This window comes from Nematolebias whitei, chromosome 9, assembly GCF_014905685.2.
Source record: "Nematolebias whitei isolate Nwh7 chromosome 9, NemWhi1, whole genome shotgun sequence".
Lineage (NCBI taxonomy): Eukaryota > Metazoa > Chordata > Actinopteri > Cyprinodontiformes > Rivulidae > Nematolebias > Nematolebias whitei.
This window is the reverse complement of record NC_056506.1, coordinates 44589907-44608705: the sequence shown is the minus strand read 5'-3', so window position 1 is coordinate 44608705 and position 18799 is coordinate 44589907. Positions and strand designations below refer to the sequence as shown.

Sequence of the window (18799 nt, the reverse complement as noted above, 5' to 3'; positions counted from 1 at the left end):
ATATATTGCAAGTTGTGTCAGAGGAAAAAAAATGTAGGTCTCCGTAGCTGCAAAGGTTGAAACTTTTTAAATTATTATTTTTAAACATGTTTTAAAGAAGTTTAGGTATTCCTTAAACTGAACATAAATTATTCATCAGATCACATTAGTCCTGCTGAAAAGAAACATTTAAGTTCAAAGTAATGTTTTTGTTCAATTATTTAAAAGGTCATTTAAATTATTAAGTCAAAAGTAAAAGAGCTTATGCTGAACTGTATTAATAGTGCAGTTTGAAAGAGTTCACTTCAGATACATCGATATGTAATTCAGAAATGTGGGTCCAACTTAAATGTAAACAAAGCACTTTTACCTGCGTACTTAACAAATCTGAACGTAAATTAAAAAACAATACATTAAAACTGACAGCCGTCTTCATTCCAAATGGTTTAGGAGTTGTTTAGTAAATTAGTGCCACAGTGTTGCTACTACCCATTTAAATTATTTATTTACAACAGTGAGCATTAAAAAAAACAAAACATTTTAAACGGTTTTCATTAAAATCAACTCACGCTGGCAAAAGCTTTGGGAAAAAAAAGAAGCAAAATTTATTTGTCTCCATCAACGAATCACATCTTTTGATTCCAGCCATTAAATGAACACCCAACAAGAAAATTTAAACCTTGTGCGGTTAAAATTTACAAAATAAATCCTTAATTGTGAAAAAAACAACTAAAGAGAGTGCACAGGAAGAGTACCTGCACTTTTTCAGTGTTAAAACTCGCACATTTTTTTAATTTTGAAGATTTACGCAGCTGATTAATAAGAAAATGTGTTTTGTCAGCCACACCAAAGCACGAGAAATTTTATTTTTGCCCTTCAATTATCCAAATAAGTAAAACTGTGTCAACACCTACATCCAGATATTGTGAGCGCTGGGACAAATTCTTTAATGGCTTTCCTGAACCTCAAATGCATCAAAACTTAACTGCTACCTAAATTTTAATTTTACAAATTTGATCATTGGCTCAGAAAGTGGTTTATTGTCATTGAACTCATTGATAATTTAATTACTTTTACATATAAGACAGCTACAGTATTGCACATACCATTGCAATCCCCATACAAACACACACACACGTTCAGAATCTCGCACACTCAAAACCGTGTCCAATGTTTAGTGCGCATCCCACGACACGATAAACAAAACATTCCTTGAAAATGTAAAGGGAAAACAAATAAAAAATAAAAACAGCCTGTCCACTGACAGGGCCCTCTCCTCTGGTGCCTGACCAGTGTTTTCTGACCCTGATGAATCCGGATCCATCTAGTCCACTCCAGTCGTCACATCACGTCTCGCCTGAGTGAGTCCACGAACACGGAGTTGTAATTAAAAGGAAACTCTCTGCTGCCGAGCGTAGCCTGTGGGGTACCTTCACGCGCTGTTTTAAAGGAAACTGTCCGTGGTTGGGATAGAAGTGGTAGAAACTGTATTTTAGTGGTGGCGGGCCTGAGATAGCTTTATGTGGATCAGTAGGTGGCGGTGGTGGGTTCCCTCCCTGAGCTGAAGAGCATGTCTGCCTTTGAGCTGATGAAGAACGTCAGGAGGAGAGACGATAGCAACACGCCGATGCCCACACCGAGCGTCAACATCTAAAGGGAAAGAGAAAAAAGAAGGTAAAACTTGTGAATCGTTTACAAAAACGTCAAAAGTGTTTGCATCTTCGGAAGCCTGTTAATAACGCGTGTATTCAAATCAGATGCGTCATAACAGGAAAAACACCTAAACGTTGTAACCAAGTTTTATTTAGTCAAACAAGAAATCAAGGATGAAAAATAATCTTGAAGATCTGCTGAAGGAAACAACTACAGTAAAACGTGCAGGATAGTGGCCTTCGAGGACCAGGACCGGACACCACTGTTTTAAGAGAAAGTAAGTTTTAGTGATCCCTGGTTCTAATAGACATTTTTAACATTTCAAATTAATGTATTAGGCATCTCCAGGCCATTCCAGAATCGTACATTTATATGCTAATGTGATTATCGAACAAAAGAGCTTAAAGTTTAGCCCAGATTTAGTAAAAAAATAATAATAATTTCAAGTACTAAATGCTGTGTTTCCCCTACCGCTACCCAAGGAGGGCGCCCCACCTTGTCACAACAGAAACAAGCGCCCCGCCTACTCAAATGTCCTTCACCCATAACTACGTCCGTCACGATAACAAATTTTGCTGGGCGATTAATTGCCTCAGAAATTATTGCGATAAACGATAATATTGTTTGAAATTGGACAATAATTAGTAATTATTGTCAAATTTAAAAATCCATGTTGGTTAATTTGTTTCGAGTGTAGTGCCTTTTTTCGACCACCGGATGGCAGTATAAGACTGTTTGAACCGAAGGATGGTATAGTGAGGGAGCGAGTAGCGTGTCTCTTTAAGAAAAATGGGAGGGAGGCCTCTTGACGTGACATGGGCTGAATCTCGTTCCTGTTTTTCAGTTCTCAAAATGGCGGACGCTCGGTGTGGTTTGAGCTCTTTAGCATAGCATTTTTCACTCAAAGCTTTTAATAAAAACATCAGTAAACAAGTTCTCAGCTTCTTTTTGCAGAGAAAAACAACTTTTTACACAAAGGCACGGGTTTCAACCGTGAATTTTGGAGCTTCGACAAGACAGAGTTTTTTTCCCTGAGGTCGGCCTGTTAGCTTAGCTCGTAGCTTGGCTTCTCAGCTTAGCTGCTTTTAACGATCCAAAAATGCGATTCTGGACGGTTAACACAGATTTTAAAGAGAAAAGAAAAAGGGAGGGGTCAGTGAAGAACACCGGAGTCGAGCCTTTTGTCATCCAGTGTCTTCAGTAGAAAGAGAGAGACACGAAGAAACGATAAAACCGATAAATGAAAACGAGGTCGATAATTTTAATTTATCACGCGATTAATTGATTTGTTTATCGCGGCAGGACTACCCACAACCTCCACACAACCCCACCCGATCAACAATGGCTGGCACTAGCGTCGCGCTAAGCTAGCGCACAATACAGACGTAGCATTACGCTTCTATCACGCCCCCACCCCCCTGGTCAACAAAAACCCAGAAGAGACGAGCGCACTCCCAAAGCAAGAACACAGAAATGGTCCACTATAGAGGCTAAAGCTCGTTTGACATTTTACACCACAACTTTATTTGACATGTTCCTATATTGGGGAAATTTTGGCCCAGTGGTGAAGAGATGATCTTCCATTCGGCGGTTCGATCCCCAGCCTCTGCCGAGTGCCCAAGTGTTTTGGAGCAAGATTCTGATTCCCCTACTGCCCCTGATATGCTTATCTATGCATGAGTGCAGATACACTGAATACACTTTTAATACTACGTACAGATAAAAGTGCTGCATATAGGCTGTAAAATGTAAAGAAAACATTATGAGTGTGTGAATAAAAAAAATACTGTAAAGCTCTTTAAAGAAGTTAAAAAGATGCAACCTGTGTTTGATTTGCTTTAAAACAGAGATGTCTGACATCTATTCAAAATGAGGCAACAACTGTGCAGTCAGGTTATAAACGCGCAAGAGATTTGTTTTTTTTAATGCACAGACATCCGATAAGGTTTAGGTTTTGTTATGAATACGAACAGACTGGCAAACAGCTTCTTTGTTTTAAAGAATATAAAAGTATGTGTAGGATTTCAGAACCGCTGTTGTTGTGGCTACAAGTAAAGATTGGATCCATTATAACTAATCAGCAGCCTGCCTGTGTAATAATACATGTCGACACTAAATAAAGACGTTTTGTTTTCCATTTAACTAAGCCTCGAGTAGAAAAGTCGGTTTGACATGTATTTTAGTCTTATATCAAAGTCATCAGCTTCAAATACGAGGTTGGGATTTTTGACTGCTAACGCTCTGGTAAAAATATATATGCTATTATGAACTTACATCTGACATAGTAATGAAAAAACCTGATTAAAAATATTTAACCACAGATGTCGGCTTCTACAGATGTCAACAACAAAAACAAAAGAAGTTTCTTATTGAAGTTGCTGTGAAGTTAATCACAGTGTGAAGATGAACCTCATCTCCCAACAGCCTGGGAACATTTATTACAGTCTACACGAAAAACTTGTTAAAATGAAAAGTTGGTGCTGATGGAACAGTAATGTTTATTACACAACAAAACTGTTGTCTGTATTAGACTTTTACAAACTGAACTCAAATGAAAAGTCTAAAAAGTCTGCTGTTCTGTCTCACATTAAATAGTTTCTCATGCGACACACCAAGTATAAACTATTCAACTGGTTGAATTTTAATGTAACCTCTGAAACAATCTGACCTTCACTGTTAAAGAAACGTGGTGAAACCAGAAATACTTTTAGTGACTGACGCTCCAAACTCATTAAAACTCCACAGCAGCTTTAAACGGTTAGATAACAGGGATGATTTATTACAGCGCGACGCAACGATGAACGTGCACAGACTTGAACCTTGTTAACAAACATACACCTCTGTCCAGGTTTGCAGTTTCTCTGCCTGCTGTTGGATCAGGACACTTCTGCAAAACAGCAGAACCTAGTTTTCAGGGAATATTAAAAAACGTTAAATATTAAATCAAAGTCCTAACTCGGTGGATGGACACAGGAAGTGTTTGGTAGCTTGCTGCATTATGGAAGTTGCTCCTTAACAACCAGACACCTACAAAACAATCCCTTCTCTCCAGATACCAGTTAGGGGTGGGGGTTAAAATCAGTTTATGGACGCTTTGCATCGGAGGACGTGAATATATTGAATTAACTTTCAAATGTCAAAAATCAGCTCTGTTAAACTTTAAGAGTCGGTAGTTGCCATTTGTTTAAGTAAAGCTGTGTTGCCACATATTTTCTTTGCTGAACTCTGAAGACTATTTGTCTGTAAATAATATGATGTTATCATAACATGACTGTGTTTAGTAATGATTAGAGCATTTAATGTGTGTATACATTTTCAGTGATTAACATGATGCTAACACCATTAGCTTTTCTATGGCGTTTTTTGTGTTACATTAGCATTTATGCTAACTGCTGGTCAGCAGCTTTTGATTAAGATGGTTTTGTGGCGTTTCTTATTGTGCACTCTTTATTATACAAATATATATTTATTTAAATCAGTGTTTTTATTATGTTGAATTGGTCATAAATGGTACATTTTGTTCGTCTGTCTCTGTTTAAGCTTCATAATGTTATGTAAAAATATGATAAGCTTGCCAACTGACTTCAGGTGTTTATTCACAAACCTGATAACAGCAGATAATCAAATGTAATTCAATAGAACTACAAGAAGTTTCCCACCCTTAGTGCCAATAAATAGTTTTCAATCAGGACAACGCAGCATGAACATCTCAGGGATAAATTTACCTCCAGGTCGTGACTAGCTACCAGGAATATGCGCCCACTGATATGTTTCCACCTGGACTCGGTCCACGTCGAGTAATTTTTGGAGGAATAATCCTTGATTTCGAACGCCGGGGAAACCGCTTTGGACACATGAACTGTAGAGCGAATGCAGAAACCGTCCCGCTCTGTACTGTTGGGAGGCGCTGCGCCTTGAGCCCAGAGGTAGTAGTAGATCTGAAAGAAAAAGAGCCAAGAGGTGATGAATTCACTCTTTAAAAGAACTCCTGCAACAAAATGAATTACACTTCTGATTCAAAATATATTAGTTTATCTTTTATTTTTATTAAGTGAATAACATGAGGGTGTTGTTCTTATAATGTATCATCATTTAGCACATTGTTTACAACTCAAATCCAGTCAACGACACAAAATAAAAGCTGCTGTAAATCTCACATGTTTGCTCTCCTTGTCGTCTTTATCCTCTCTCTGGTTTTTACAGTTTTCTTGAGTGATGTTGACGGTGCTGCCGGTCAGATTAGCCAATAAGTGCTGGACAAGCAAAGTTACCTCGCTGGACCCCGCAGTCACACCGATATAGAAGTTTGTGGTTTTGTTGCCTGAAAGAAACAACAAATTAACATTTGAAAATAGCGTAAATTTAAAAAATAATACCTTGTGCCACCAAAACCTCCGCTTTGAATGTCAGCAAATTGTCTCTTTTTATACAAAGCGAACAAAATTTAGCCAGATTTCATCCATTTCTAAAAATTTGAGGCAATAACAACAAAGGTAACGTACTGATTTGTTTTGCGTACTCAGACGGGATGAACTGCTGGAACCAGGAGTTATTGGCCATAACGAGAAAACTGTACAGCATTCGGCTCACCTGACACAAAATAAGGACACACAGTTTAGCTAACCAACGTCATCAACACATTAGAAACGTTTTTACCAACAAGGAATAATTAATTAACTAATTGTTTTTACAAATAAATGCTGTAAAATACAATTTATATATATATAAATTTAGTTTATCCACATATAAAAATCGTCCTACCAGCAGGTCGTCTGCCTGAATGCTTCGTGACTGGTTTTTGTCTCCTCCAGCTTGTACATACAGTGTTCGAGCCACCATGGTTGCCACCTTAGTCAGAGCCTAAAAAACCATCAAGAGAAAAATAATATTTTAGAGCTGCTGCTGCTGCTTGACCAGAATGGTTTGAAACTGTAAAATAAATAGAAACATTGTAAAATAGAGAGCTTGTTTGTTTTGTCAGAAGTTTCCAATTTTAACTAAAACAGCAAACAATCACTGATGGCTTATATTCACCTTTCTGCTCTGTTTGAGAGGGGGAAATGACTTTTCATCATTTAAATGTAGGGATGCACGATATTATCGGCCGATATTAGCAACAAAGTTAAATATTGGACATGGGCCAATTCATCAAAATAACTCACCGATATAAAAAGGTGCTGTTATATATACATATATATATATATATATATATACATATATATATATATATATATATATATATATATATATATATATGTATATATACACATATATACATTCTTTCAACCTTTATTTAGACAGGTTAATCCCATTGAGCCTTGGGTTACATCATTTTCAGCTCCTTTTTGGCATCTGCATTTGGTAACAGGCCAAATTGGCAAAGATCATGCAGAATAATGTAGTATTTTAATTCCACAGCAGAGAAAGCTATGTAGTCTCTGTAAGTAGGTCTAGGAAAAAAAAAAATCTGTATTGGTATCGGTTATCGGCCAAATAAGTTTTAACATATCGGCCAAAAATCCAACATCGTGCATCCCTATTTAAATGCTATTATTGTATAATCTGCCTTTTTTTAAAGGCACACAACTGTTTCCTTTTTAACTTCAGTTTTACTTTGAGCAACTATAAATACATTGCCACTAAATCAATAAGTAAACCCATTTAATGCAGCGTTTCCCCTAGCATTACCTAAGGGAGCGCCCCCACCCCAAAGGAACACCCAATACAAAAGTCCCCCCCCCCCCACAATAAACGTCTATACATAATTGAGCCTTACCAGACGGCAAAGCTGATACATCTTCACAGCTGGCCTTTAAACTTCCCCTATCAAAACGATTAGAATACTCAAATATCTGTCTAGAAAATCTAGCCTATAGTTGGGGCGGATGCTGAAAATTATTCACAGGGGGGTAAAAAAGGGGGGGACAGGAAATTTTTGAAGTGCGGCACTCTATGTCTCTTGATCAGTGAAGAAGCGTGCCCATCACGACTGGGCCTTCTCTACCTGATCAAACCTCACAAACAAGGACATCAGTTCAATTGTATTATAAAAAAACTACAGAAACTGCATGAATGCTGAATATTTGCTTAAACGTGTTCAGGAATTAATTTTTAACTGAACTGTTAAGAGTTTAAACAAGCCAAATAGAGACTACAATCACGTAACAGTAGCTAAAAGCTGAAAATACCTAAATTATGGCTAAATCCTAAATGCAGAAAACAGTACTAGAAAAACTGTAGCTAAAGCTAAAATTAGCAAAAACATACATAAAGCTACAGTTAAAAAACAACTAACCAAATAGAAAATTTGTAGTTAAATGCAGCAAAACATTAGCTTAAAAGATAAAATTAGTTAATTTGTAATTAAAGCTTTTTAGCAAAACTGCAGCTAAAAGCAAAAATTTGCAAAACAGTGACTAAAAGCTAAAATTTGCTAAGCTAATTAGCTAAGCTAAACAGCTAAGCTGTTTCTAAAGTCTATGATAAACAAAAACATACACAAAAGCTAAAGTAATAAACAATAGCTGAAAGCTACAGTGCAGCCACTACAAATGCAAATATCTGGAATTAAAGGCTAAACTTAAATTATTTGTGATAATTAGTTGTAAATAGTAAACAGTTGAGAATCTGAGAGCTGAATTAACTTTAAAATCCCATCTGAACACAGAGGATGAACAGTACCTTAGCAGTGTCCGTAACAAAGTTCAGCTGCTCCTCTGGCGTCAGGTCCGGTGGGTAGGACACATTCAGATAGTCTGCGTTGTCAAACATACTCTGGTAGAATCTGCGTACAGAACAGAGAAACTAATCGTTTGCTGGACCACCACTGCAGTTAAGTTAAAATGAGCTAAAACAGCTCAAGATGCTAAAAAACATTGATCTAAAACCTGTTGGTGAAACTGGTTTGGTGGTTCTCTATAACGACTCCGGGGATGGGCCGAGCTAGCAGGAACCGCTGGAAGGAAGATGGAGGCAGCGGCTGGGTGACCCTGGGCTCCTCTACAGAGAAATTTAAATCTTTGGCAGCCGAGTTCAAGTTGTTGAGGAGCTTCGTCACCTGCAACAAACCATTAAAAGAACATTTACGTATTTAATACTAAATAGCAACACGCACGGTGAGCTCCGTGTTTTATGGCCACTTCCTTCTTTGAACATCTACTAAATCTCATTGTTACCAGTTAAAATGGAATTAAAGCAAATAAAAGCATTGAGAAATTTATTTTTCATCGTGTAAGTCACACCTTTTTACATAAACTTGCAAGTCCTGCGACTTATACACCGAAGCGACTAATATACGTTTTCCCCCCCCATATTTATAATCCAACTTTTGGCTGAGATCTGACGATTTCATTCATTCTGACATGAAAAATAAAAAACATATGTGCAGCCGCTAGAGGGCCCTTGACTAATATGGAAAGCCAAATGTCTCATTAATAGGTAAAAGTGGCTATTAATGAGACACTTGGCTTGCCATACAAAGCCACCTTCATCTCGCTCCAGAACTTGTGGAGCAAACGTCAAATCAGCTGCATTTCGCCGCGCCGCCCAGGTGAGGTGCAGCTGATTTGATCGTTAAAGTGCATTTATTAAGGAAAAGTTAGACTGAGACGCACCTTTACTATAATGTCGAGCAAACAAATAATTGTTTTTAGACGGTTATCTTGTTAAATTTAGAAAAAAATGCACAGCGAGTCCACTCACTGCGCGCTCCCACAGCCGCGAATCAATTTTTGAAATGCAGCTGATTTGACCGTTAAACTGCATTTATTAAGGAATAGTTCAACTGAGACACACCTTTGCAATAACTTCAAGCAAACAAATAATTGTTTTTAAGTGTTAATCTTGTTAAATTCTTGTTAAAGCCCTCCCGTGCACGCTCCCGCGGCCACCATTTTGGCAGCCAATTGATTTTTGGCACAACACCGGCCCACGTTTCCGGTTTGTCAGCGGTGACGCGTAATAGATGCGACGTATACAGCGAAGCAACTTATTTATGTTTTTTCCCATTTTATTAGACATTTTTGGACTGACACGACTTATACAGCAGTGCGACTATTACGGTGGAAAATACGGTAAAAATATTAAACTAAACACTTGTTACATGATGCATTAAATAGATATAATTACTGATTTATTAAAAAAAACTGTTTAACAAGCACTCTGTGACTAAATTAGCAATAAACCCTAATGTGTAGTTTCTGCAGCGCTAGTTGCACGTATTTTGTGTCTCAACAGAGAAGAAATGCAAACCTCTTCGTTGACGCTGCTGTTCTTCCTGGACACGGGATCAGAGTGAAGCCAGAGCTTTGAGTCACCATGAAGACCCACCTGGAACGAGAAAATTCAACACATTAATCATTGCAAATATCACTTGATATAAAGTTTGTATTTTTGTTTTGCTTTTGTTGTAAAGAGATTTACAGTAAGAAGATATAAAAGGTTGTGTTCACGGCAAAAGTGTAAAAACAAACAACAGGCAGAGATCAAGTGCACCAGCATCTCTGTTCATGCATTTTATCGTGAATTATTTTCAAGAAATTTGGTAAATACAGTATTTTAACTGAAAGTGATACAACTTACCTGTCCGATCTCCAGCACTGAGTGAACGTTGTCCAAGTCCACAACAAACTGATTTTTCTCCATGTCATACACCATTCTCGAACTGCCAATGTAGTCAAATGTTTCCTGTGGATAAAAATAAATACATGAAAACATTTAAAAGACGAGCAGCAGATCCTCATTTACATCAGCTGGGTTTGTTAGTCAAAAAGCAGATGTTCAAGCTGAACTAACCCCGTGGAAGAACGTGTACAAGATGGTTCTGTTGAGCTGATTGTCCTGAGTGAAGTTGCGCAGAGCGTTGGCAGCCGCCAGAAGAGTGACGAGCCCTGCGGCGGTGCTCTCTGCTCCAGGAGCCACATCAAAGAAAAATGACCTGCTGTCGATCTGCAGACACGGCGAGACACAAGAGACAACAACACAACGTAACAGGTTTATTTCCTCAACAAGTCAAATAATACACGGCTGCAAACATTTAATGAACTGAACAGAAATTAATTTATTATCTGTTTATTTTCATCCATGCCCTGAAGGAGATCAACTCAAGATTTAGAACTCTTTCTGGTTTAAATTATTCATTTAACTGAATATTCTCTGTCCAATGAGGAAGACAGAAATATTATTACAATACAAACTTAAAATCATTTAGTATATTTTACTTAGTTTACCATCAAAGCAATTATTTACTATATAAAAAATGTACAAGACTATTCTAAATCAAAAAATCCTACAAAGAAAGGCTGGCTGTGAGTTAACCCTGGAAAGATACTACCAGCTGCATTCTGGGAAATGTAGGACAAATGTGACCTTTGTAGCTTGGCTACTAATGAAGACCGACAACTAACTAATTAGTAAATCTTCACGGCTCCCTTTTAAGCATTTAGGAGTTTAATCTAAGAGATCTTATGGTTTTATGCACATCAGCTTCGTGTTAACATCAGAAAGTACCAAAATTGGCTTTTTTAGAAGTTCTGCTATTTGTAGCTATACTGCTAGTTTATACTTGAGCTGGGGGTCTTGCTTTAAACTTAAGTAACTTCAGAAAATTGAAGAAATTTAGCTTTTATTAACCTTAAAGAACTAATAATGAAAAATTAAGGGCCGGATCAGGAGTTTTGTGCAGGGCTGGAACTTCAGCACAGCTTTTAGTCATATGACTGAAAATTCTTCTTTAAACTCACGTGAGCATCAGCCCTGCTAATCGGTAACACGTGTTCTCCCGTTGGAGGTTTTGTCACGGGTCCTGTTGGGCTTGAACTTGTTAAATTTTTATAAAAGACAGAAACTCACCCTGGCTGCTGCGATGATCACAGTCTCTCCTGCCTTGTGGCCCTTGGCGGTGTTGTTTAGAGGGTTGGTGGAGGCCCAAACGTTAAAGTCACCCAACGGATCACACACATCTTCTGACAAGACACAAGAGGCAACCACGGGCGTCAGTTCAATTGTAATAAAAGAATAAAACTGAATGAATGCTGAATATTTTCTGAAATATGCTGAAGAATGAATTTTTTAACTGAACTGTTAAGAGTTTAAACAAGCCAAACAGAGGCAATAATCACCCAACAGTAGCTAAAAGCTGAAAATAATGAAACAGTAGCTAAATCTTAAATGCAGAAAATATTTGCTAAAATCAGAAAAACGGAAGCTCAAAGTCAACATTTGCTAAAACATACATAAAGCTAAAGTAAAAAACAAAAAACTATATGCTGAAAATAGGAAATTTGAAGCAAAGTGCAGCAAAAAGTTGCATTAAAAGCTAAAATTAGCTAATATGTACTTAAAACTCTTTAGCAAAATTGTAGCTAAAAGCTAAAATTAGCAAAACAGTGACTAAAAGTTAAAATTAGAAAAGCTGTTTCTAAAGGCTATGATAAACAAAAATGGACATAAAAGCTAACATAAAAAATAGCTAAAGCTAAAAATGGTAAACTTCAGCTAAAAGCTAATCACACCAAAACAGTAGCTAAAAGCTAACATTTGCAAAATACTAGCTAAAAGGAGGCCAAAATAGAGCAACCACGTCAAAGTAGATTTCAGAGAACAATATTTTAGGAGTTGAAGAGATCACAATGCAAAAAACAAAATTCTTCCCGACCGAGTCAAACCTTTTGACAAATGAATTGTTAAAATAGAACCAAGTACAAGGAAGGTCTTTGTAAAAAATTGCATGAAAATAAACTAATTTTCATCCAAGACTTTCTGCATTACACTGGTTTGAGCTGTTGTAATAGTCAAAATTATGAATAATAAAAAAAAAAAACAGATTGAATGCTCATGAAGCAGTTCTGAATTTGTACTTGTGCTGTGTAAACACCTGGGTTCAGGCTGAAATTGATGCTACTTCTCCTTATGCAGGTGACCGTGTCAGTGACGGCGGACATGTGGGAGAAAAGCTGCATGGCACACAGAGGGTACCGAGGGGCGCTGCCGTCCAAAGGTCGATTATGGTCCATGTAACACTAGAAACAAAAAAATAACAAGTGTAAAGTTCACCTGTGTGTGGGTTTGTGTTTATAGAAACACACCTCGATCCCTTCAGCATCTTAAATAGTTTCCAGTATTTTGAACAAGTTGAAGCATATACAACTCAGCCTGGTGGTCTTTGCTCAGAGGCGCAGTGGCAAGTTTTGAAACAGTAAAATGTGACTGCATGTTTCATACAGAAGCTGCCAGAGAGGATCAAAACTGAAAGTGACAGTTTTGATCATTTACCCTCATTTTTTCTAAAAAAAAAAAAAAAAAAAAAAAAAAAAACAGAAACAAGCTCATACAAATAAACCCTAAAAGTAACAAATACGTCACAAAACTCTTCACGGGTTACAATAGAACTACCATTAGGCAAGTAAACTATTATTAGAGGCATGAACCTGAAAGTTGAGATAAAACAGAACTGAAAGTTACACTGAACAAAAATAAAATAAACCCAACACTTTTGATTTTGTTCAGTTTTCAAGAGCTGAACTCAAAGATCTAAGACTTTTTGTATGAACACAAAAAGGCCCTTTACTCTCAAATGTTCACAAATTTGTGTAAATCTGTCAGTGAGAACTTCTCCTTTGCCAAGATAATCCGTCCACCTCACAGATGTGGCAAATCAAGATGCAGATAGACAGCATGATTACTGCACAGGTGTGCCTTAGGCTGCCCACAACAAAAGGCCACTCTAAAATGTGCAGTTTTATCACACAGCGTAATGCCACAGATGTTTGAGGGAGCGTGCAATTATCATGCTGACTGCAGGAATGTCCACCAGAGCTGTTGCCGGTGAAATGAATGTTCATGTTTCTAGAATAAGCTTTCATCAAAGGCATTTCAGAGAATTTGGCAATACGTCCAACCGGCCTCACAACCACAGACCACGTGTAACCACACCAGACCAGGACCTCCACGTCCAGCATCTTCACCTCCAAGAAGAGATCAGCAATAACCAGTTTACAGTAAAAGTAAACTGCACATTTAAGAGTGGCCTTTTATTGTGGTCAGCCTGAGGCACACCTGAGCAATAATCATACTGCCTAATTAGCATCTTGATATGTCACACCTGTGAGGTGGATGGATCATCTCTGCAAAGAAGAAGTCCTCACCAACAATTAAATTCACTTTTTTTACACAGTGTCAAGTCACAACAGAAGTCGTCTCAGGGCATCGTACAAAAGTGTTCGCATCAGTGTTTCCTCTACCATTATTCAAGGAGGGCGCCCTGCCCTGTCAGCTGAACCGAGCACCCCGCCTACCAAACCCCCCACCCCCACACAGCTCCACCGCTTCAGGACGGGGAGCGGACATCAGCAGACTCCAAACACCGCAAGCCTGGTCTTAGATCTTTGAGTTCAGATCATGAAAAATGGGAGCAAGAACAAAAAAAAAAAAGAGTTGAGTTGATATTTTTGTTCAGTGTACGGTTCACATCTAACTGCACAGATGGGAGCAGATTTTTAATACACAACATGTGTGGTACAATAAAAAGCACAAAGATGCAGAAAAAAAGGTAATTAATCTGTAAATTATATTCCACATCTTAACATACGTCAAGATTATTTTTGTGCTGTTGAAAGAACTTTGTCATTATTCCTGAACATTAATAATGCTAGCGACAACAATAAAAAATAAAAAAAAGAGATTAAAAGATAAAGTCTCCTGGAACGTTTACCTGTCGTATAACCTGTGTGTCATTGTCGTCTTTGATGGAGAAGATGGGGAAGTCAAACTCCTCGTAGGACAAACTGTTGCCCAGAGGGTTCCACACCGTCACGTTGCAATGAGCCAGGGTCGGGTCGTAGTCCTCTGAATACACCCCTGATGAGGGGAAATCAAAACAAAATACCCGTAAAGACAATTTTTATTAAATGTAGAACGCATCAAAAGGTGTTCTGGACATTATGTAAATAATATGAAGCTAAAAGTTGAAAATTGAATTGGTGTATTTTTTGTCCATGCCATGTAAAACCCACATGATGAGCTTTTGCTACTTTATAATACAACTCAGTGAACTCATAAGGCAATTATTCATTTAAAATACTTTTTATATTTAACTTTTAGTATCTACAAAATTAAATTGATGCTTACATGCAAAAATATTAATGTTTGCACATATTTTTTGTGCTATATAATCAAAAAACTGGCAAAAAATAATTTAAATAACCACCAAAAATTGAATCACAATCACATTTAAATTAATATGAAGATAATATTCTGATGATAACTTCACTTAAGGTGTTAAGTATTTTAAAGGTATTGTATTGTTACTGTCACTCATTTCAAAAGATGTCTGTCGGAATTTCCTTGCCTACCTGTGTTCTCATTGGGACAGGTGTTGTGTGGAGAGAAGCCGTCTGGTGGATTTGTGATCGGCGCAACAGCAACCACTCCGGCCACTCTGCTGGAACCGTTCTTCAGCTTCATCATGATGGATCTGATGATGAAGGACACAGGAAATCGTTCAGGTCAAAAGCAAGTTACTCTTTTGAAACGTAGTTCCATTTTTATTAAGTGCATAAGTGGGACGTGTCAAATCCTTTCGAGTTACAGTTTATATTAACACTGTTATGATATTTCTTATTTAGACTGGGCCTATGGTTTTGATCTGATCAGAGACGGGATTATAATGAAATTATGACCCGGTTCTGACTGGGTTAAACTGGGCCAGCAGCTCTCAAGAGAGTCTCCCTGGGATTCAATATCAGTCAAATAGTTTAATCTGCTTGCCACATCACGTAGAAAGGCTTTGAAGCACCGTCTCATATTTTTCCTAACATGTCAGTCCACATAAGACCACACTTAGACACGCCCCCTCATACACTGACAGGTTGAGCAGCCTAGGACCCTATAAAGGAGTAATGAGAGGAGACATCGAGGCTCTTCCGGGTCTGTGAACGCGTCACAGTCCTGAGGGTCCAGCGTTGTAAAACTGTAATCTTTTTCCTGCCTTTTTTAATATAATTGATAAAACTTAATTGACGTCTCATTGATTTATTGATAGTACGAGTTGCCACTTCTGAGAGAGATAGAACCAGAGGAAGCGGTGGGGGCTGGCTGAGGGTCCAGGGTCAGAGAGGAAGCCTGAGCCCCACAGCTAGCCGTAGCTAGCTGCAGTGACTGACGACCCGCAGTCAGCTCCCAAAACGCAACAACACTTTTAACTGTGCTATACATATATTTTTATTTATTGTTTAATAAGACAAGAACATAATGAGAAAAGGGAGATGATGAGGTTTACTCTTATTCAGAACCAGCGTGAGACAGATTAACTGTACCTTGTGAATAAAGGGGACTCCAGGATAACCACGTAGGGAGGGTTGGGACCAGTGCGCAGCACCCAGTCCAGGTTTTCCTCTGACTCAAGCAAATGGAGCACTCCCACATCACCCGACAAAGATGCTGAAAACACAAAATAAAATATATGTAACTACAAAAAAAACAACAACAAGTGTGTTTAATGAAAAGCTTTGAGAGATGATTCAGTGTGTGCACCAGACATCTACTGTTGCTGAAACACTTTGGGTATAAAACCTATAAAATAAAACTGTTGCTAGAAGACCTTTTCTAGTTCAACAGTAAAAAAAAAAACAGATTGTAACAGCTGTTGATGCAACAATATTTATTACAAGAAAGTTTGCTTCTTGTCTTCAGAAAGTGACAGCTTCCAACCACAAAGATAAAACTGCATTTATCTCAGCATTTAAAATACTAAACACTTGGAACAAATACTTGTCTGTAGTAAAACTCCTGTTTATTTTAATCACAACACACACCAACATACAGCAGCACACATCTTACAACTCAAACTGGATTAGTTTTAAACACCAAAGTTCCCTTTTATAGACTATTTTAGTTAACCACTTGAAGAAAATATGTGATCTATTGTTAAGATAAATGTGTTGCAATACTCACACTGGCAGCCGATTTGATGAGTTGCATTAAGCAATCGCACACATGGGGAACTGTGGTTCAAATTCACATAAATCTTGTTTTCCACTGAGTTACAACGGACTCCTGCAAGGAAAAACAAATTAAAAAATAATGGCATCAAAGTTAAACAAAAACTAGAAAATTTAAGAAACATTGTTTAAGTCATTGTTTAACATTTTACCTTAAGAAAAAAAAAAAGTGGTTAAAGAGCAACTACGTTTCAAGACTTCGCTATCATTTTATTTTCAGCTTCTGTAGTTTTGTGGAAAATCTTTGCTGGAAAACATCAAAACGTTTAAAAATAAATTTGAGAAGCATTCTACAAGATGTTATCCCCACATCACCTTAATCTCCAAGACCAAAAAAAGTTTCTTCATATTTAATGTCTGACTTTAGACACTTTTTCCAGACATTACTTCTTAAACCTCCATTTGTTAACCATCTGAGTAATGATCACCTATTGTCAAAACAAAAAAACGGTACTCAAAGGAACTTCCTTGGGTCAAACAACAATTTACGTACAAAGGATAAATGTGGAACTCCCTACCTACAGATTTGAAACTGATTTCTGACTGATTTTAGATTAAGACTGAAGCATTTTCTGAAACAGAACCATTTTTGTAGTCATGAATAACTGCCACCCTTTTAACAATTTTATTTTTATCTATTTTAATTCTGTTTTATGAATTTTCCTAATAGTGTAATGTTTTGCACATTTTAAACTGCACATTGAACTGTCTATTTACCTAAAAACCAATTTAGACTGGCATTGCAAATTAGCCTAGGCTATAAATGTTTTAGTGTATGTCATGTGTTAATGTTGGTGCTTATCCCCTATACAAATAAACAATAAAAAGAAAAGACAATGAAATACGGGTATCAGCGATTATCTAAAGAACAACGAGAAGTGGGTTTAAATTAATCATATATTCAATAATGTATTCCAGATTTTATTTTTGGAGTACTATGACGTTTGTCTCCTTCTAATAAAGTCCAAGATATGAGTTTTCATTACCACATCCTGCTCGGACTTAATGAATACTACATAAAGAACACTTTCAATCAGATAAAACTGCACCAGTGGATCATCTCATCTTTTCTGAAACTAATCTATATAGGGGACAGGTCTGTTTAGATTTTTGTTCATAACTCATCACCATCAATGAGACACTTGTTCAAAAAACAAATTCATTCTAGAGCGAAACACATGGGCTGAATCTAAACAACAATATCAAGCGACAAAAGTATTTCTTTAACAAAAAGACAAGACTTTAGTCAAAAGGAAGTGAAAGGAGATCATGAGAAATGATCCATGATGTAACTGTACCTTTGAGGCTCTGGGTTTGTTTGAATGCAAAATAAACTCATGCACCCAATGCTAATGGCAGACTGTGGGATTGTCTAGATACCATCTTTGGATTATTGTAGTTGATTAAAGTCTCCACAGTAATGTACAAAACTGGGCGAGAATTCATTAGGAAAAACAAGCGACTGTGGATTAAAACAACATTAAATAAATGTCGTTTACTTGGGTTAGTTATTTGTTCATGCCATAAGTGCACAATAGTAAAAACAAGTTTTTGAGTCGTTTTAATGGATTGTGGGCGATTTAAATCGCTCGTGTCTATAATGTGTGTGGCAGTTGTATGAACATCTAACCAATAAATTCGCTTTAATTTAGTGTGGCTTGACACCAACTCGCTGAAGTTTCGGGAGGTTGCTCCAGGGAAATCACGAGCAGTCACGCTGATGATGATGATGCCAAGTTATTCTTCTGAAGGGGGCAGACTTCATTTAAAGTCAACCTACTAAAGCTTAATAAGCAGATCATTTTAAGTTTAATGTTAATTAAAATATATAACAATGACCCCGCAGACTTGAACTTTATTGTTAAATTTGTATAAAAAGAAAAACAAGCATCCAAGGGAAGTAGGGAAGCTGCTGTTAGCGCTAACTAGCATAGCATCCGGCTAACCCGGGCACAAAGAAGTCCTTTAAGATAAATCCCGGAAGACAAACACGCTTCCATCGGTGGCAGATAAGTGGCAACACAAGCTCAACAGTGTACAAATTCAACTTACCTACGAAAAACAAACAAACTAACAAGTTAAAGACCCATTTGCTCGACAGCAGATCCATCTTCCTGGTTTGAAAAGCAGAAAAACACAACAGGAAGTAGAGATCCGGGAAACATTCGTCT

The 18799-nt window shown here is 37.4% G+C and overlaps 1 protein-coding gene across 1 annotated transcript; it reads right to left on the bottom strand.

Moving 5' to 3' along the window:
* Positions 1-818: 818 nt before the first annotated feature.
* Positions 819-18768, bottom strand: ncstn (nicastrin). Its single transcript, XM_037681904.1, has 17 exons — positions 18681-18768; positions 16582-16683; positions 15945-16068; positions 14982-15103; positions 14342-14487; positions 12506-12650; positions 11482-11594; positions 10426-10578; positions 10213-10317; positions 9883-9960; positions 8520-8689; positions 8314-8416; positions 6394-6492; positions 6135-6222; positions 5790-5953; positions 5358-5570; positions 819-1629 (listed from the first exon to the last, which is right to left on the bottom strand). Exons 1-17 carry the CDS (start codon positions 18736-18738, stop codon positions 1507-1509), a joined length of 2106 nt encoding a protein of 701 aa, XP_037537832.1. The 5' UTR covers positions 18739-18768; the 3' UTR covers positions 819-1506.
* Between the last annotated feature and the right edge of the window lie 31 nt (positions 18769-18799).

What these genes read in the sequence shown, in the direction of transcription:
- ncstn (XM_037681904.1), bottom strand. Translation starts at nt 18,738, where the DNA reads ATGGATCTGCTGTCGAGCAAATGGGTCTTTAACTTGTTAGTTTGTTTG. An exon ending in TCATCAAATCGGCTGCCAGT is followed by an intron (nt 16,069 to 16,581) that starts GTGAGTATTGCA and finishes TTGTGTTTTCAG; the next exon opens with CATCTTTGTCGGGTGATGTG. An exon ending in TTGTTACGGACACTGCTAAG is followed by an intron (nt 6,493 to 8,313) that starts GTACTGTTCATC and finishes ATGGTTTTTTAG; the next exon opens with GCTCTGACTAAGGTGGCAAC.